Source organism: Apaloderma vittatum, unplaced genomic scaffold (genome assembly GCF_000703405.1).
Source record: "Apaloderma vittatum isolate BGI_N311 unplaced genomic scaffold, ASM70340v1 scaffold5844, whole genome shotgun sequence".
Taxonomy (NCBI): Eukaryota; Metazoa; Chordata; class Aves; order Trogoniformes; family Trogonidae; genus Apaloderma; species Apaloderma vittatum.
In genome coordinates this window covers 1-20,945 of record NW_009714227.1, presented here as the reverse complement: position 1 = coordinate 20,945, position 20,945 = coordinate 1, and the positions used below count along the sequence as shown (strand labels likewise).

General features: G+C 38.7%; 1 protein-coding gene across 1 annotated transcript in view; it reads right to left on the bottom strand.

The window, feature by feature from the left end:
- The window catches only part of DNM1L (dynamin 1-like), a gene marked incomplete at its 5' end in the record, with an annotated part of 39,210 nt that extends 21,617 nt beyond the window's left edge, over positions 1–17,593 (bottom strand). The window contains 3 exons of the mRNA XM_009868658.1: positions 835–881; positions 7,816–7,963; positions 17,501–17,593. Coding sequence (XP_009866960.1) covers positions 835–881; positions 7,816–7,963; positions 17,501–17,593 — 288 coding nt within the window. The remainder of the gene's footprint in view (positions 1–834; positions 882–7,815; positions 7,964–17,500) is intronic.
- Between the last annotated feature and the right edge of the window lie 3,352 nt (positions 17,594–20,945).

Below are 20,945 nucleotides of genomic sequence, written 5' to 3'. Positions count from 1 at the left end.
ATAAAATAGTGTTCACCTAAAGAGAATTTCAAACATTTAATTCCATTTTTAATCTAGTTGCAATCCTTGAAGTTAATAAACAACACGTAGTCTGAAACTCCTCTCATCTCCAAGAGGACTAAGAACAGTTTCATTTCAATATTTCTCCACTCTTGTCAAAACTATTCTCCTTTCAGCAGTCTAAAAGAAGTTAGCACAGAGCTACCCTGGCACAGATTACCTCTGCATTTCTCTCTAGATTTCTTTCAATTTCTAGCACTGTCTAGGTGAAGAAATCAGATTAAATAATAAACGCTTGAGTAACTCATCTGCCAACAAAAAGATTACTTTCTTCAAACTAAGAATTAAGCTTTGACTGTCTTACTGAAGTCTAAAGTCATCATAATTTCTGCTTCCCCTCCCCCCTCCATGTGCATTAGGGTCTTTGTTCCTTTTCACAGCTTCCTAATAAGTCTTGGAAGTAGCCTTTTCTTCAGTGGACTGAATCGACATGTGATTATATACTTCCTCGTCTTTGCAACGCCCATTCCAAATTTCGCCAACACAATAAAAAAGGAAAATCAACAAAACAATATAAAAAGGATTAACATAAATAACTCAGCAGAATCAGTGACCCACACAACAGACAACCACTGATAATTTTTTGTCTTGAGTTTGCAAGAATTTTCTTACTCATAAAAAGCAAACCAGAAAAACCCCAATATTCTGGCACGTAGTGTAGCAGGCAAAACACTATCTTTCTGGGACAGTCAGAGGAAAATATATAAATATATATGATAGCTGATATGATGTCATATTTATGACACTGCTACTCCATCATGAGAGTAAACATACCTTATTTTTGGTGTGAAGAAATTTACCCCACTCTTCAGCATCTATCTCTGAAAGCAAAGAATTGATACATGAGGAAGAGGAAGCAGATATTTCAATGACGTTTTTCCAAGAGCCTGTTTGTCGAAAACTACAATGCAATTTATGGTGTTTTTTTCAAGTAGCAAGGGAATAATTGTCTGCTTTCTACAGTTAGATGTTAAATAGCTCAGGACAAATACATTTATGACTCTGATTAAATACCTAAAACATTGCATCTCATTTATTCTTTTTAATTTATCTTTCTTACACAAGGTCCACCTTCCTCATTCTGACTGAGCCGATCAGCTATCCCACCATTTTTCAGAAATGGTCTACTTCATTAGGTATCAGCTTGCAATAGAAAATAAAATAATTTTCAGCAGTAGCTTAAAAATCCCAGAAAATAATACCAGCTTTTAGCATCTTTTATTTAGCATGCAAGGGAGAACAAATAACAGCTGAAAGAAAAAGTTAGAAAATCCTGTAGAACCAAACCCAAGCAAACAGAAAATACATAAGAATTGTGCGTAATAATGAAGTCTTAGAAGAACACGTCTCTTCCCAAATCTGTCAAGGACCAAACATCTTAACTCTTGTCAGTCACTACTGATGTCCAGAATTCCTTGGGGGCTATTCCAGAGCAGTCCCAGAAAAGGCAAAGGAGGTTTTGTCAATTCCCACTCCGTAGCGCAGGAAGCAGTTTGAGTCACACTGTGAGATGCTCACACTACCATTACTAGGTTTCCAAGGATTAGTGATAAGTTCCATTTCAAATTTTGTGTTTGTGGTCATTTCCCCTCAAGCTCCCCAATACAGCAATCTGCTCTAGAAGAACAGTCTACAAGAAATCTGGCCATTTAAAAAACACACTGCTTACCTACAATCAAGTAATCTTTCAAGTTATTTTTTCCACTCAAGTTGAATTTCAAGACACTGATCAATAGAGTTTTTTCTCCTAAAGGATTTGGGAATTAAAAGTGCAGGAAATTCTACAAAGCAGCGACGACACAGAAGAAAAGCAAATGTCATCTCGTTCTAATGCAACAAGGTCGGTAAACTAAAAATCACTAGATCACAAGACTCAGCAAAATAATCAATCAACACAGCGGCCAAAGTGTAAAAGGAAAAGTGTAATCAACAATAAAGTGGCATGAAATGTATATGGTTTAGTGTACATAAGCATGCACTTTATGTGTAGGGAGAAAAAGCAAGTGGATAAAGGCAACCTTTAGAAAGGTGTCTTGGATTTTTCCATGTAGCAGGGTCTGCAGTTAAAGAGAAACAGCATTGAATGATGTTTAAAATTGTTAATCATATTTACTATAGCATTTTATTAACTTTCAATACGAGACTGTATTACAAAGATCACAAACACATGCAGACAGATGTTCATGCTATTTTACTATTGATGAGAATGTGTAACATATTAACAATATGCACAGAAAGATCTTAACACTGATAAATGATGCACATTAATCAGATATTACATACAACAAAGTTTACTTGATGATGACTTTATAACTGCCATTCATCTAATTCCAACAGCTCACAATATTTTGATCTGAGCACAGAAACCAGCACTATTAGGTTCTGCAAAGCTGAACTTAGGCAAAATACGTTTCTCATAATTTACTTCTGGCAAGAATGAGAAAGAGTACAGAAACATTTTTAATGTCACTGCAAGTAATATTACTGTGGGAAAGAAATCAGGTTTTGCATCAATCTTTCTAGTGCTCAATTAAAAAAAACCCCAAACAATTACTGCAGTTCTGAGACAGATTTAAGAAGAGACAACAACGTTACCTATCGCACTTCTGAACTTTTAATTTTCTCAAAAAAATTATGGAAATCCCAGTACAAAAAATCCCCCCACCTTTTTACTGGAGGGTCGATGAGTTTACATCTCTCTATTTTTACATGATACCAGTACAGCACAGTGCAAAATCAAACGCTGGTGAAGAAATTTTTGGCACGTGCCTGTTTGGTATAAAACGCAAGCAGCACAGCAACAATCAGTTCATCTCTAGGCTTTGGAAAGCGTAGTACAGCTGAGGAGTTATTTTAACATCTTGCTCAGGTGACCATGAGTGGAAATAAACTGATTTAGATGGACTGGATGCATTAAGGAAAAAAAAAAAACCAAAACCCAAACTACTTCTATCCTTATTGTTCTGCAGGCGTATGAGCTATGAAGAAACCTTTGTTAGGAGGCAACTTTTGTTTGTCTTGGTTAGTAAATAGGCAAAATTATATAACAGTATGTAAAATAAGTGCAAAATGAAAGGGCTCATTAATTCCAGGTTTTTAAACAGGTTTAGTTTATTTACAGTTCAGAGGAAATACAGCAAAGTGCACATACAGGTAGAAACTACAGTATCTTCAAGCTTGTATTGCTCATTTGGTGGTGTCATAGCAATTTGCATCTGGGTACTAGTCTTAGTTCTACGTATAAAGAAATGTGGTGATTTTAGTATAATCTATTAACTTTTTAAAATATGTATTAAAAAAAAGATACATTCTAGTCAGAGGCATTGCATTTTAACTTGTTAACATCTATGGATCAAAGGAGCCTGAAAATTTTTTAAGCTTTAACAAACTGCAAGTTTTCTTTGCTATGTATAACACAAGAGAAGACTGAAGGCATGATAAATGGCTTAGTCTTGGTGAACATTAAAAAAAAAAAAAAAAAGAATAAAAGAACAAAGTCAGGGAGTAATTGTAGGGAGTAATTGTATTCTCCTGACCTGTACAGAAAACCTCATCTGGTCCAAGTACAAGCTTCTAGAAGTTTCATTTTTTACAGTGGGGAAACTCTTGTCCCACTCTTCTGAGGAAGTCTGTAATGACACCCCTTTAATATTTGAGAATAATTTCCCAATAGCTCAAATTTAATGCAAATGACTTTTTAAGAAAGGAGGAAGGATTTGCATTACTCAGAATGTAAGGATGCTCAAGGCAAAGGGAAAATATTTTAATTAGCCTACATTCAACAACGCAATGTTCTGGTTCACATGTAGATCATTTTTTATCATTAGTTTCACTGGTAAACCAGTCTTTCCCCAGTTATATCACTTTCTGTAAGTTTTTCAGGCAAAACTTTCAGGTGAATTAATCACCTGATTACATTCAAGATTCAATGCCACATAAAGCCTGCAGAAATGACATTTTGGTTATTATAAAATTAAGTATTACAGATTATAAGAAATTATTAAAACAGCAGCTCTTAAGAACAAACAGTTCACGCCTATCACAAAAAAACCCATCACCTGAGTAAAGCTTTTCTGGCTTTTCATATCTTGGAGTGAAATTTGAAAACTTTGATTAATATAATGGACAACTAGACGGGATTGTAGTATTTTTCTCAGGAATGCACTCCACCAAATTGTTACTTTTTTACCTCCTACATTGCAAAGAAGCCCAAACACAGTACAGTGCTACCTGTCTCATGTATCTCTGCCTTCCTAAAGCAGTAGAAATGTTCTTCAGAGACAATGAGACTGCAAAGAAGCTGTTTAGCTATAAAAGGCTACCACCACAGAGGATTTCTCACAGCATGGCAGCGAGAAATTCCCAAACACTAAAACCAATAAAAACCAGCAAAGCATGAACGATCTTGGGTCTTGGAAGGATCTTTCCTAGCTTTCTAGTTCCCATACCTTCACAGTCCTTGGACCCAGCACACCACCATCCGAACTCTCTTTTCCCCCTCATCACCTCATCCTTTCTTCGCTCACTGTCGTCTAAACAAAAAATAAATAAACCCAACTTGTGTAAAAACGGTGCACACCTTCCAATGCCTTCTGTTTGTTGCATCATTTCTTCCACCCTTGAAGCTAACTAGATGGCAAGGTCTTTAGAGTCAAAGCTCTTTTGCTCTTGTGCTTCTACAAAGCTAAGTACAACGAAGCAGTCCACACTGTTTGGAAGCAAGGGGTAAGTGATTCCTGTTTGAAGTTGAGCAAAAAGCTGACAAAATAGTGTTGATTTAGCAAGCGACAGACCTGTATTAATTATTCTTTTGTTACATATCAATTCTATCTGTTCAGAATTTGAACAATGTTCAGCTTCCTATCTTGAGGGAAAAAAGGAAAAGAGAAAAGAACATTTACTAACTGACCACTCACATGTTCCCTTCCCTTTTCCATTTCCCAAGCTACCAGAACAGGTCTCGGCCACAAGACCATTTAATAATTCACTAAACCAGGCCCAGTTCTCTAACACTGCTTCTCTTGCAATTTGATAAGAGAATAGCACAGGGTGGTATCACATCAAACACCCTGTATGTGCTGAATCACTAAAGGCTAACAATAAACAACAAAAGCATAATGAGAACATTTCCTTCACACCAAACCCCACATATCTCTGTAGAACATATACATCAGTCTGAAACGTTACGAAAACACAGCACTTCACATTTAACAGAAAATTCATCTCTCTGTTGTTTTCTGACTACCTTGATTTATTTCAGTGACCAAGCACCGTACAAACGTATCGCACAGCTCATCAGCGACTTTGAGGAACAGCAGAGATGATCTTTAATGCTGCACGTTAGAAAACCAGGAGCTAGTTCAAACATCTGACTGCAATTTTTGCTCAAAAATCTTTACCCATGTGCTCCCGAGAATCAAATACAAAAAAAAGAAAAAAAAAAGAATAATATCCAAAATCAAATAAAATCCCTAAACTTTTACGAACTGATATTCTTTGGCAGTTCACATACATCGGAAGATGTGAAAATTGAGCTACTGGAGAGAGATTTTTTTTTTCCCTTCATAGTCATGAAGAAAAGGTATTTGTCTGTGCTTGAACAAATACCACAGAATCCAAAGCACTTTGTGTTAAAACCAGGGAAGCTTTCTGGATGCAAACACTCAGAGAGGGGTAAAACAAACTTGTAAGAACCACAGACTAGTACTACTTTAAAATGAATGCACTATATGTAGCACTAGTACATATCTAGAGCAAGCATTAGGACAGATAAAGGTGACAAATCAAAAAACAGAAACCATAAAGAGGCAGTTGCATAAAAGTATCTGCATGCACAGGGAGTAGTTCATTACCAGCACATTCACAGAGCAGCATACCAAGACTGATATCCTCTTGCCCAATATTCAATTTGTAAAGAAACCACCCCTCATCTGGAGAAAATCCTGTTCTGTAAGACTATGGATAGATTTCCCTCTGAGAAATGCCAAGCACATATTCAACCCTACCTCAACATCCACCTCATAACAAATGATAACAAGACCTGTAGTAGCATACTGACTTATTACAGTGTCAGGCAGCACAGCCAGGGTAAGAGGTTGCCATCCTTTTTCTTTCCAAGCTACTTGATCCCATCTTCTCAGATGTAAAACCACATATGATAAACCAGATGAGTGACAAACCCCTTTAGACCGCAATTTGCCTGAATTTTGGAGGGAGAAGAGAGGCATTTCAAACGCAACTGGTAAGTCATAAAGGTTTGTCCTTATCAAACAAGCCCACGTCTCTCTCAAAGGAACATCGAGAAAAGAATGTAACATGTACTTCCTACATATTGGGTTTTTTTCCCCCAAGGACCAAAATGGGTCTTAAAAATATTAATTTAGCCCAATATCTTTATGCAATAATCTCATTATTCCATTTTAAATTTAAAACTAGAATCCCCAGATCAAATGCAACCTACAACAGAAAGACTCTGTCTTGACTCAGAATACTCCAATTAAAAAAAACACTTTATGCCTGTAAAGTTGCAGAGCACAACAAAACCATATTTTATCCTACTACTAATAATCAAAGCATTCTGAAAAGTACTAGAACCTATATATTGCACAATGAAAGTAACATAAAACTACACTTAAAGAGATCAAATGTGCCACTTCTAAAACGTTGCCCAGAAACTCTCTGAATTCTCCACACTTGGAAGTTTTCAAGACCCAACTAGATAAAGTCTTGAGCAACTGGTCTGGAGTTCAGAGCTGGACTTTTTTTGAGTAGGAAGCTAGAGTAGAGACCTCTTCAGATCCCTTCCAATCTGAATCGTCCCATAGTCTCTCAAAATCCAGTGACTGCACACTAAAAATTCTTAATTGTTTTGAACACGAACTGTGTTCTCTGCTTGCAGGAACAATGAAAATTGGAGCTTGAACCTTTTCAGCTGAACAATATAAGTAACTGTTCCACAGAAACCAAAGGCTATAAATATTACATGAAAACAAATACTGTGAAGAACTACCTTGGCTTATTGTTGCTAGAAACAAACTCAAAAAAATGTGAACACAATGGGAATTAAGAATTACAGCCCCAAGCCTATCACACCAACAAAAGCCTGGGCACTTTTTACCGACCACATCAAAATGCTAAGATCTATCTTACAATCAGAAGGTGGATATGCCCCTGCTGCTCTTTCCTAAGATTAAGAGCACTAGTTAGTACAGAATGAGCACTGAAACTATCAAGGGGCAACTGAGATTACAGAAACTCTACAGAAGACACAAGTTTCAGCCTTGCCAGCTTCAGAGCATTTGTTGCTCTTGATGCGCTTGGAATCCCTCAGTGCAACCCAGTAAGGTAACCTCCTTCTAAAAAGTCACACAACTCATCCTCTCCTGGAAAAACCTTATTTACAGAGCAAAAGAGTAGGGGAAGAAAAACACATACAAGAAAATCACATTCTCTGTACTCTAGACAACAATTATCATAACCAAAAAGCTTTCTTTGGCTTGTTTTTCTAAAAGCATTTCCTAAAAACAAACAGGAGTGCTTAAAATAGTAAAGATATTTTGAATATCCAAAAGATTTTGACTTCATGATATTTGCTAAATGGACAAAACAGATGTGACAACAGCTGTATTTTCTTCCAATTAAATTTTAGAAAGCACGCTCAAGTTTTAAGATTACAACAAGTGATTTTTCAGTCAAATGAACAAGGAAGTAAAAGTCTCTTTTACTAGGCAAAACACAGGCTTAGATCACACTTACCATTTTCATCTCCAGCTGTTTTCCGACCGTCCTCTGGGGAAACATGCACCAGCTGCAGAATAAGGGGTCTCCGGGTGACAACTCCAGTACCTCGTGGGAGCAGATCCCTCCCCACAAGACTTTCCAGCACAGAACTTTTTCCACTGCTCTGAAAATTGGAATACAGCTACATCAAAATGCTGCAATATCTTAGTTTCAGACTGCTTTCATCACTCCTGAAAACAGTGCTTTACTTTGTCCTCTGCTATACAGCAAAGTCTGATAGACTCACTGCATCTAAAAACATGTTCTGATGCTACATAGGCACCAAAGGACACAAGTCTGCGATAAACCAGGAACTGTCTAAACCTGCTTGAGGTACTTAAAGGCCACAGGACACTCAAAAGCCAAGTGGATAGATGCATTTTCTATCTCTTAAGGCTAAATTAAACACCTAAGAGGTTTCTGAAAAAATAATATCCTATTTAACATTTTCTACCCCAAATATTAATCTCTCCAGAAACATTTTTGGCAATAAAAACATTATTTCTCTTTATAACATTCAGAAGGAAACTCTATGTCTTGTACAATGGCATTTCCCAACACCTTGCAGCAACACTTCACTCTGTACACCAAGGAGTTTGACTTTCTGTTAGTATTTACATGGGCTGACCACGTTAATGCTAACAGGAGCATTATAAAAAAAAAATTAACTATGTACACTTGAGTACATTAAGTTATTACAATCTCACACACCTTTCAGGATTCTGTTTGGGGTTTTTTTGTATAATCATAGAATCATTCAGGTTGGAAAAGACCCCTGGGATCATCAAGTCCAACCATTAACCCTACTCTAAAAAGCTCACCCCTAAGCCATATCGCCCAACATCACATTTAAATGACCTTTAAAAACATCCAGGGATGGTGACTCAAACCCCTCCCTGGGCAGCCTGTTCCAATATCTGACTACTCTTTCCGTGAAAAATTTTTTCCTACTGTCCAGTCTAAACCTACCCTGTTGCAGTTTGAAGCCTTTCCCTCTTTCTATTGGTAATCACCTGTGAGAAGAAACCCCAGCCTCTCTACACCATACATGGTATATCAGCTCCATAAGCACATTGTTTTGTACTCTAAATGTATAAACAAACATTTTTATACTGCTTCTCCCACTCTGTGTGTGTATAAGTACTTACATCTGAATTGACTGCAAACATCTGTCTACATAATAACTCCAAGAAGTTATGAAATACTCAAAGGCTGTGAAATTACAAATCCCCTTTGAGAGTCTACATTTAAAATATTCTCCTACAGCACTGTTGTATAAAACACAGAATTGGGCTACACAATCCAATAAGCAGTGGTAAACACTTAAGGTTTAAGAGTGATTCAAGACTATTAACATGTTAAAAGTAATAATAAACAATAGATCTAGATATGTCAAAATAATACTTTGAAAGTCTGACTGATTAGATTTTGTCTTCTTAATAAAACTGTATTAAACTCTTCCAGTCTTCTGCAGCTGGAAAGTCAACATGGGCATGCCATGAGAAAACTTGCTCTGACAATCTGCCATCAGCTAGGAAACATTTCTATACTAATGCTACTATCAAACAATTCTCTTCAAAAAAACCCTCACACAGACAAACAAACAGATGCTTCTGACATCAAGAATGTGCATCACTGTTACACAACCTTCTGCTTGCCAGTTCTGAAAGAACAGATTCGAGACTTCAAGTAAGTCATAAAATTAGTACATAACCTAGCATAACATGAAATAAAAGCAGTGTTGGGTACCTTTTAAATATCACACATTTAGTGACATTTTAGCTGACTTTTCTAAAAACATCAAGCAGCACTGCACTATCAGACAGCATATTTCTACTAGAGCGGTAAAACAAGACAGGAACACATTACATGAGAGCATTAGAAACTAATAAAACAGGACTTCTATCCAGAAGCATAAAATAAATACTAAAATACAAGGCCAAACCCATAGAAAGTTCGAACAATACCAACAAAAAATAATAGCCTCCTTTTCATATTACACTCTACTGTATACCTATGCTTTATAGCACAGAAAAACAAACTTTTATCAACAGTGTCATTTGTCTCAATAGTTGAATAACAAACCAACTCAGATTGCGTATACTTTTCTAAGTAAATATAAGTCAAATTGGACAGTAGTGCTGTGGACTCTCCAGAAAAAGAAGAGAGAAGGACAGTGTCACAGGAAACAGAAAGCCTTATTAGGATTTTTTGCTTTAAAAGGCACCTCCAGAAAGTAATTCATAAATTTATTCCTCAACCGACCTCCAGTCCGCTCTGGGCACCTTCCATTCAAGGAGCTTACAACAGGACACTGGGCAATGCAATCTTACCAAGGAATAGAATCGTAGAATGTTATGGAAGGGATCTCTAGAGATCATCTAGTCCAGCCCCCCTGCCAGAGCAGGATCCCCTAGGGCAGCCACACAGGAACGTGTCCAGGTGGGTTTTGAAAGTCTCCAGAGAAGGAGACTCCACAACCTCTCTGGGCAGCCTGTGCCAGTGCTCTGGCACCCTCACAGTAAAGAAATTTTTCCTCATGTTGAGGTGCAACTTCTTAAGTCCTAACTTAAACCCATTATTTCTTGTTCTATTGCTGGGCACCACTGAGAAGAGACTGTCCCCCTCCCCTGGACACCCACCCCTCAGATATTTATATACGTTAATAAGGTCCCCTCTCAGCCATCTCCTTTCAAGGCTAAACAGCCCCAGTTCTCTCAGTCTCTGTTCATAGAAGAGATGTTCAAGTCCCTTAATCATCCTTGTAGCTCTCTGCTGGACTCTCTCCAGTAGCTCCCTGTCTCTCTGAAGTAACTGAAGAACAATCTGGCTCAAGCACAACCTAGCTCTGGAAGCCTCCCTGAGAGAACTCCCATTGCAGCACACATCTGAAGAATTACTGATACTACAGAATGTGGAAAAATAAATTTCAGAGTGACAGACAACAAACCACTCCTTAACAAACCTGATAATTTAAATCAAGTGGACTGCCTGCTCAAAAAGATCAGACATAATAAAGGTTCATCAGCTGCAGTGGAAAAAAAAAAAAAAATCAAAAAAAACCCCCACCCTGCCACAAACAAAACCCCCAGGGTTTCAGTTATTAAAAATGTTTCTAACATCTCTTGAGCAAGATTTATTATTACGCACAGGGAAAATGACCAAAGGGCTGAGACTTAGATGAAGTGGCTTCTACTGAACATATAATCCAGGTAGAGAAGGGGAAGTAATATATAACTGAAGTCCTCATCAAGACAGGAAACCAAAATCCATGGGACCAGTTGCTGCACACTACTGGATCACTGTTCGGTCTTTCTGAAGAGCAGTGTTGCAGGAAGCTGAGATGGGCACACGACAAACTACATACAGAACTAAAACACTGTGTCTTACACCATTCGCACAGTTATCTCTGGATGCAGAAGGAATGATCTAGATATCTTGCAAATGTGAAGACATACGTTAGATGAGACACTACAATACTCCATACCGCAGGAAATTTGTTTCAAATTGCATTATGCTCCCTTATTAAAGCAATTTGTTCTTGGAACATAATACAGTATCTAATGACTCACTCCTAATCTGGGCCCCATACAAGTCCATTACTAAGAATTGTCTGGGAACGTGGGAAGGAAAGCAGTAAACACAAAGCTGATCTTTTTCTGCCAGTGAAGGGAAGGGAGGCGTGCAGGTCTGTTTGGAACGCAAATTCAGTTCAGCCAGTTCTTCATGCAACAGACATAGACAGAAACTAATACTGACGACCAAAGGTACCACAGAATCTTTAGGACTAAGTCCACAGTAGCAGTATGGTTGTTCTGTCAACTCACTGGAACGCTCGTCACAATTTTAAGGACAGACTGAAACCCAAAAGCTCATTTCATGATGCGTTTAGAAAAGCGTTAACAAATTCTAACATTTTGCAGCAGGTAAGTCAGGTCTTCCTCTGGACTCTAATACCTGATCCTAATTTGAAATATCTATAACCTGTGATATCTAAAGGAACTTTATATAGATTGCTCAGGAAAAAAAAAGGGCAAATATAGGAACATCTTGCTGTCGTTTCTTCTTTAACCATTGTGTCAAACTTCCACTCCTAAGTGTTTAACACTCTGCTCTGTTAACCATCAGTCTCACACATAAGCACTTGTGTTTGACGGATGGTAAAACAAATTTTCCCAGAAATACTAAGATAAGAAGAAAGCACACACATAGGGACTTAAATATTTTATTTTAATACACACTGACAGTATATATGATATAAAACTTATCTGCCTTCTGACTGCCTCCTTAACAGTTATATTTTCACCACTGTCAACATCAACTTCAGGTTAATCTAAAACCATCATGGATGAAGGGGAGAATAACAGAGAAACAATTGTGCACTTCTTTCCACAACTTAAAGAGCTGAAATCTGTAAGAACTGTGATTCACTCCACAAAGCCAGCATCTCTGACGTTTAACAGTCATAACAAACTTGCTCCAACCTCCTTTTCTTTTTATTTTTTAGCTGACCTTGTATATTTCAACTGTGTGTACGCTGTAAGTATCAAAAGGCATTTGCTCCCATTCATTAGGGCAGCTCTTAGGAGAAAATTTTCTTTGCGACGTGCTGTATTACTAAGCACATTTTTCAGGAATTAAGAAGCAGCAGACAGTGGTGCATGACTTCACAATTGTCCAGCTTCATCAACAGCAGGAGATGTTACTTTCCAAAACATTTTGGTATTGTTAACGAATGGAACAGACTCTATCAAAAATTTTGAAGTAACACTATGAACATTCATATTCATCCCAAACATTTACATCATTGGTTTTCTTATTCTTTTTTCCAAGTACTCATTAGCATTGTTAATTTTAGAAGACTTGTGCCCTATACCCTACAGCACACAAAGATTCTGTGCCCATAGCCAAAAGAGAACTCTGACTCAACCCTCTTCCACTATTGATAGCTACCCTCCACTTTGAGCCCTGTCTATACGTACAAAGGCCTAGAAGACCCTGCTGGTGAAGACTAAGCCAAAGAGGGCACCAAGCGCCTCAGTCTTGTCCACACTCACTGTCACTCAATCACCTGCCACAGGCAGCAGCAAGCCTGTATTTCAGCAAAGCCTTTGACTCAATCTCCCACAGCACGCTCCTGAAAAAGCTGGCACCCCATGGCTTGGATGGATGCACCCTTTGCTGGGTAAGAAACTGGTTGGATGACCAGGCCCAGAGAGTGGTGGTGAATGGTGCTGGATCCAGTTGGTGCCCGGTGACCAGTGGTGTCCCCCGGAGATCAGTATTGGGCCCAGTCCTATTCAACATCTTCACTGACGACCTGGACGAGGGGATTGAGTCTACCCTTAGTAAGTTTGTAGATCATGCCAAGCTAGGGGAGAGTGTCGATCTGCTGGAGAGTAGGAAGGCACTGCAGAGGGACCTGGACAGCCTGAGTTGATGGGCTGAGGCCAACAGTATGAAGTTCAGTAAGACCAAGTGCAGGGTCCTACACTTTGGCCACAACAACCCCCTGCAGCGCTACAGACTGGGGAGAGTAGCTGGAGAGCAGCTCAGCAGAGAGGGACCTGGGAGTGCTGGGTGACAACTGGTTGAACACGAGCCAGCAGTGTGCCCAGGTTGCCCGGAAGGTCAATGGCCTCCTGGCTTGTATCAGGAACAGTGTGGCCAGCAGGAGCAGGGGTGTAATTCTGCCCCTGTGCTCAGCACTGGTGAGGCCTCACCTCGAGCCCTGTGTGCAGGGCTGGGCCCCTCAATGCAAGAAAGACCTTGAGGGGCTGGAGCGGGTCCAGAGGAGAGAACGAGGCTGGGGAAGGGACTGGAGGGAAAGTCCTGTGAGGAGAGGCTGAGGGAGCTGGGGGTGTTCAGCCTGGAGAAGAGGAGACTCAGGGGGAAATTCATCCCTCTCTACAACTGCCTGAAGGGAGGTCGTAGTCAGGTGGGGGTCGGGCTCTTCTCCTGGGCAACTGGTGACAGGATGAGAGGCCATGGCCTGAAACTGCATCAGGGCAGGTTTAGGTTGGATCTCAGGAAACACTTCCTCACGGAGAGGGTGCTCAGGCACTGGGATGCACTGCCCAGGGAAGTGGTGGAGTCACCGTCCCTGGAGGTGTTTGAGGAGAGGCTGGATGTGGCACTTAGTGTCATGGTCTAGCCCATGCGGTGGTGTTGGGTCATAGCCTGGACTTGATCATCTCAGAGGTCTTTTCCAGCCTCAGCAATTCTGTGATTCTGTGATTCCCTTGTTACTCTTTTTTCTCTTCTTTAACTGCTGTTGCAGTGCTGGAAGTTCTCCTCGTTACCTTTGATGTCCCTTATCAGTTCAACTCTAGTCAATTGCTGGCTTTCTTAATAGTGTCTCTGCATATGTAGGCAGTATTTTATATCCTTGAGCAAGCTTGTCCTCACTTTACCTCCTGCACAAGTCTTCTTCACTGATGGTCAGTCATGAGTTCCCTCCACACAGCTCTCCTTACACGTCTATTCTTTTTTCCGAGCATTTGTATGAACTACTGTTCTGTGCTCCAACGAGGTTGTCCTCAAAGGCATGCCAGGTCTCTTGAGCTTCAGTGTCCTGGAACTCACTGGATCCCACCAACTATCTCTATAAATAAGCCAGTATCTGCTCGTAACTCTTACGAAGTCCATGCAGCAAGAAGGCAACAAACATAAGACTCTCCTGGAGTCTCACTGATGCACGAGAACCACAAGATTTATTTTTATAGTCACTTGCTCAAATTGTTTGTTAATTGATGTGTATTTCAAGTAATATTAAAATGATAGTGGACTTGTATCGGCCGCAACACATTTCAAGTCATAAGAATCTGCTGCCTTCTTTCTGTCTATCTTTGGACTTCAGAATCACCCTGTGGAGCCAGTGTAAAATAAATCAGTTGAAAAAAGCCTTTATAAGGAAATGTGTCCAATAACCTACTGGAGAACTTCCAATAAAAAAAACTGATTGAAAGGCGTGTAAACTTTTTCATTGCTTTTGTAAGACAAACTGATAAATTTTTTATTACCTGACCAAATACGAAGAAATTGCGAAGAACTCCTGCAACACGATACTTATTTACTGCAGGACAGCACAAGAAAATAAAGAGGCAGTGGTATCAGTATTCTCTGTGACTTTTCCAGTGTCACAACAATAACAAACACTTGAGAACAACAGTAAGGAACTGCAAAATAGACATAATAATCCCTGAAGAATCCTCTTAAGAAAAGCCATGCATCTACTTTGACACCCAAGGCAGAACGGTGGCAATTTTGCAGTTTCTGTCATATAACAATTCTAAGTCCTGCTGACTAAATCACGCTCTTAGCAATATATAGATATGGTTTATTTAATTATTATTGAGAAAAGTAAGATAATATATTTTGCTGGGATCTCATCCACAGGAATATTACCCAAGCAGGGGCTCTGTGGTAGCTATACTAGAAGAGTAATCTTGCTGCAATTAAAGAGCAGCAAGATTTTTTTTTTCTTTCCTTGTTTTGCAAACATGAATTATTCTGTGATAAAAGGTCAGCACACATGCAATCCCAGTGCAGTTCCACAAGGGAACTGCTTTTATTGGAACAGCTACTCTAGCAAAACTTTCCTGTGTGAACTGGGGACATCCCAAGCTAAATTGGTTTTCAACAGCCAACAAATTTATAAACGTATTTACTAATCACAAGGGAGGCCTGATGAATTATTGTAAGACATTCTTTGAAAAAAAATTATACTTCCAGAAAGACGCAGAAGAGCTAACAGGCTGATTCCAATTTGAGAAAGTGGTGAAACTAGCACAATGCACCGCTGGCTGTCACAAAACACATTTTCTCTGTGAAAGATCTTGCCTCAGTTACAAGACTCTTGTTCCTGCAAGCTATTCCCCATTCACTTGAATAGAGAGCTTTCCTCAATCAGTCAGGAAGAAACTGGGAGCCACAGGTACTCTCTCCACAAAAGACAGCTTATGTACAAGCACTAGGCAAAGCCAGAATTTGCACAGCTCAATTAAAATTCTTCAAGAATCCTATATTTACACTGTATCTAAATGTAGACGCACGATAAACCAAGTGGAAATATATAAAAGATTCCCAGATGTATTGTTTCTCAATACAACAATTTCCAAAGTCCTCTAATAATTCACCTAAGAAAAATACCTCATTTAATTAGAAACAACAATTTCAGAATTTTTCTAAATTAGATCAGAAAACTTGAAGATCCACATTTCAAACCCATATAGACTGACTTTACATGGTATTGCTTAGTAATAGTCAGTATTGCATAGTACATTCATTACTTTTTTCAGTAAAATGAATTAAAACAAAGCCAATCTGTATCTTCAAGTTAATAAAGTTCCAAACAAAGAGACTAAAAAAAAAATTAAAATTTAAAGAGAATGCCAGTCAGTCTCCTGCTACTATGTGAAAAATCTTTTCCAAGAACCACACAGATGTTTTCTCTCCAGATTCTGAAACACATTTGCCAAGGCTGTCTGCTTTAATACTCTCCCCTTCATTCTCCTGAAAACGTTTCTTTGGCACCATTGTCTGTAGACAAGACAGAGGACCCATCTCTGCTCAATTAAAATACAGGTTTTCCAAGAAAAACAACAGCCAATCACAAGATGAACAGGATCTTGGCCGCAACCATACAAAAATAGCGGGGGAAAAAAAAACAACAAAAAACAAACCCACAACAAAACCCAAACACAAAAAACCTATTTCATTGACATCATTCTACAACTATATATTCTCTCCACTCTTCCAAAATAACTGGACATTGCAAACAATACAATCAGTATCTTCATTTAAAAGATGCTTACTATTACTTTTATATTAAAAATATAGAGAGATTAAAGGCAGGATCACGGTTATTGGACCTATAATTTTAACTTTCATAAAGCCTGCACATAGACACAGTGAAAATGCCACCCTTCCAGTCAGAGAAGCCTTCAGGACCTAAAAAGTACAACTGTTCAGAAACCAAGAGGGCCCATCCAAGAAAAGAAACAGCACAACGCCAGATGTTATTTGCACTATATAACTTTAGCAGCAAGATTTATATTACGACTGGTAAATGTAAACAGCTAATTAATGTCAGCCTCACTTTGCTGCTTCTCTGAAACAGACACCAGAAGAGACTGGGCAGGATTTGACAGGAGGAAGGGATGGCAAAAAGGAAAATGAGTTACCAAAAGCAGAGACAGTGAATTTCAGGTATCAAAACAAACAAAAAAACAAACCAGGAAGTTCACAAAACATTTGGGAGAAAATACAAGCTTTCCCCAGCCAGCATAGCCATCACCGAAGCTACACTCTAGTTACATCCCTTTTTAAAATATATAAATACAAATGTCTTGCTGTAGATGCTTGAAACCCCAGGAAAGAGCCCTGGACCAAAACAAACAAACAAATAAGGAAAACAAGAGAGGATGGATGAAGACATTCCTGAGTTGAGCTTGCCATGTGGTTTTCCTGGTTGCTTGGTATGAGCTGGAGTTCCCTGCACCTAAAACTGGATTTCTGCCAGTGTAGGATACACTGAATGAACTGAGTAACCTGAAGTGGCTTCAGTTTCTGTTCCCCTGACCTTTCCTGACAGTGAAAGGTCACAGGTGCTCTGAAGAGCATTTCATGTTTAAGACCAGAGTGCTAGTCTCTCTCAAACCAGAAGCTTTGACACAACATCCACTGGATTCTTCTCCTCGCCCGCATAGCCAGGATCATCCGTCAGCTTCAGCTTCCCACCACTGTCAACTTCCTAAGAGATAAATTACCATCCTAACTGTTCAGCCTAACAGAACATACATCTGTATGTATTCAAACGCTCAGAGTGTAATCTCACACCAAGAAACTTTCTTTGACAACAAAAAATGGTTTAGTGTTGAAATATCAAACGTGATACTTACTCCAAACACAAAACCAAAACAAAACAGCTCTTTTGGATGGAAACATCCAACACAACAGTCTATGTTAAATACTGTGAACTACACCTCCCCATTTAAAGTCCCAACATAGCATGAGCTGAAAAATGAGCAAAAGTACTACATAAATGCACACCTCAAGGTCATTTAAAAATATCAATGTGAATTTCATTTGTTGGTAGGTCAATTTCACCATGATGTCTCTACTAGAATCAACATTACGAAGTGCAGGCAAAGCTCACAACTTGTTTTTATAATGTCAGTATTGGAAGAACTTTGCTACAAAGCGGACACTGAGGTTTGTACATAACTATGTCAACGACTTCTAAAAACCCAAAACAGATTCCAAGAATTAGTGACCTGAAAAAAATAAAGGCAATTTATTTAAATATATCTCTTGGAAGAGATTTTATGTTTCTTAATTTATTCTAAAACTCATACTCACTTTTGTAGCCCTGGCATTTAATTTTTGTGATAGCATCTCTGTGCCCTTAACATACAAAAGGCTGTAAAACTAAGCAAACTTCTTTTATTCCCCTTACCTCTTTTTATAGTGTTAACGTGTTTGGTTTAGGTACCTCAATACCATCTTGTTATCCCTTACAAGTACAGATCACAAAGCATTTGTCTAAAATACATCAGAAGGTGGGTTATTACACTATTAGTGGGGTTTTTTTAAAAAGTATTTTTTATTAAAATATCATTTATAGAGTATACCCAGCCTGGACACTTTTTTCCCACATCAGTAACACAGTTCTAAAAATGGAACTGAAACACTGAATTGGGGAAAAAATAGAACACCTATCTGGCAATGTCAAAACCCCCTGAAATAGAGATGAAAAGTTGGCAGTGTGAGGGTGTCCTCCAACTCCTATCAGCAGGAGAGTCTTTAATTTTCTTCATAAACGCTGTTCTATGATACAGAAATAACTTACATGGTATTTATGTGGAGAACGAAAAGGGGTTTTCATATGACTGAGTCACAGGAACCCCATTAGAAGAGGTGTGAGAGGCCACCTAAATGTGTAAAATTTACTGAGAAATATTTTGCAATTAGTACCAAAATCCATCTAGAAACAGGAAAAATTAAGACACTTCAATTGCTCAGAACAGAAGGATGGTAGGAAATAAATCCCAAAATGACAGAGAAGGGGCATAGAGGACATGGAAAACAGAAAATATTCAAAGCTAAATTAAGGATTACAAGCAGTTTAAAGTTATACATTGTCTAGAAAAGAAAGAATCAGCTTGATACACAAAAGTAGACATTAATGAGAACTGAAGACACAAATCCAAAAATCCAAAACAATGTAAGGGTAGAGAAAAGACAAAGAACACAGGTGAGAGAAATAAACAGCGAAAACTACGTAAAAATAATCTTTCTTCTCCTTGGTAACTATGTAAAAAGGTCATCTAAGAAAAGTACCAGGCAAACTGGAAGGAAGAAAAAGCATAAATCAATTAGCACCGAGTTACAGAAATCCTAACCGACAGCATTTGTTTCCTATAAAGAACAATGGAGGTGCAAAATTCAAAACTGTTAGTAAATACTATTTAGAGAATAAAAAGTAAGGACTGCATATGCCAGCAGGCTAGAAACAAAACAACTGTGTGAATAAACTAAAGGCCACACAGCACTTTACTAAAAATACATCAAGAAACAAGATTGTTTCAAGGCACATTTCAAAAAAACATGGGAGCAAGTTACCAGCAGCTAAACAATTGTCTCTAGGGCCATATTTGAGACATCTCCAAAATTCTGGTCTGCAATTAAGTCAACTTCAAATGAACAGAATCATAAATTTTATTTAAATTATTTTAAGTATGCTCACATAAAATAACCATCTACAGAATTACCAGGTCAGTAAAGACAATTAGTTCTTCCAACAACCCTGACTAAAAACAAACAAAAACCAAAACAAAACAAGATACAGCTTGCTAGATATTTTGCTATATATCTTCCTGGCATCTATAAAGGACTTTGTTTTGGCAACTAAGAAGTATCATCCTAACTGAAGGGGTTTTATGAATATACTGAATACAGCAGTAAATGTTTATTAATACTGTTGAGTAGATCCATGAAGTTAAATGCATGACAACACTGTCTTGAGTCTCAATACCTACTGTACACACTTATGAAAAGTTAACTAGGACAAAGCTGTTCAGAAAAACGATAATTAAAAAAAAAAAAAGCCACTTCAGTGCATTTCAGGAAGTGGAATAGAAAAAAATAAATATTATACACGGAAAAATGCCACACCCTGCACTTTCTGTTGTGGAACTAAATTTAAAAGAAGCAAACACAAAAAAACCCCAAACAACTAAAAAACCTAAGAGTTTGCTTGTATGATTTTTTTTTTTGTAGAGGAGATTAAATGCCTTCATAAAGTGATGCAAAAATAGAATCATAGAATTGTCAGGGTTGGAAGGGACCTTAAAGATCATCTAGTTCCAACCTCCCCACCATGGGCAGGGACATCTCCCACTAGATCAGGAAAAATAGCAAGTATTTATCATAGCTTACCAATGCAAAGTCTCTCCCAATCAATTCAAGTATTTTAGATCTATAAAGGGGATGATATAAAGCAAACGAATCGATGTGATTTCTATCGGTAAAACAGAATGACAGCTGCTTGCTTCACAGCCAGTTCAAGACCATCATTGGCTCTCAGCAAACCTCTGCTGTGCTTCAGCAACGCTCAAGCTTTAAACCTCCAGGTTGTGTTTTAGGTCATACAATGAAATCTCTGACCGCAGAGCAGTTGATGTTACTGTCTTGGGCTGGCATGCTATGGTCATGTCACATCAGGCACGCAATAAACGCCGTTAATTTCACCGAAGCACAAAGAGACATCCCTTCACATCGAGTTCTAGTCGCGTGTAGCGTTTTGCTTTCGCTTCCTTTACGGCTGCTGCAGTTCTAGCCACACACAAAACTCCCAAAGTTTTTTCCAGAGATCGGTGTATGTGTGCTCTCCGTTTTGAACACATCTTGATAGGCTCTGAGCTTATCTTCGAGCCCAGCAGCGGCCCGTATCGGGCCGACACATGCACGCTGTCGGCTCTTCCAGCCTCACCTTCACTTCCCCATCACCAGCAGAGACAAAACAGGGTCCGAACGGGCAGGACGGAACTCGTGGCGACGGGAAAACGATTCACGGGGGAGGGAATTTTGGGGGGACGCGGGGA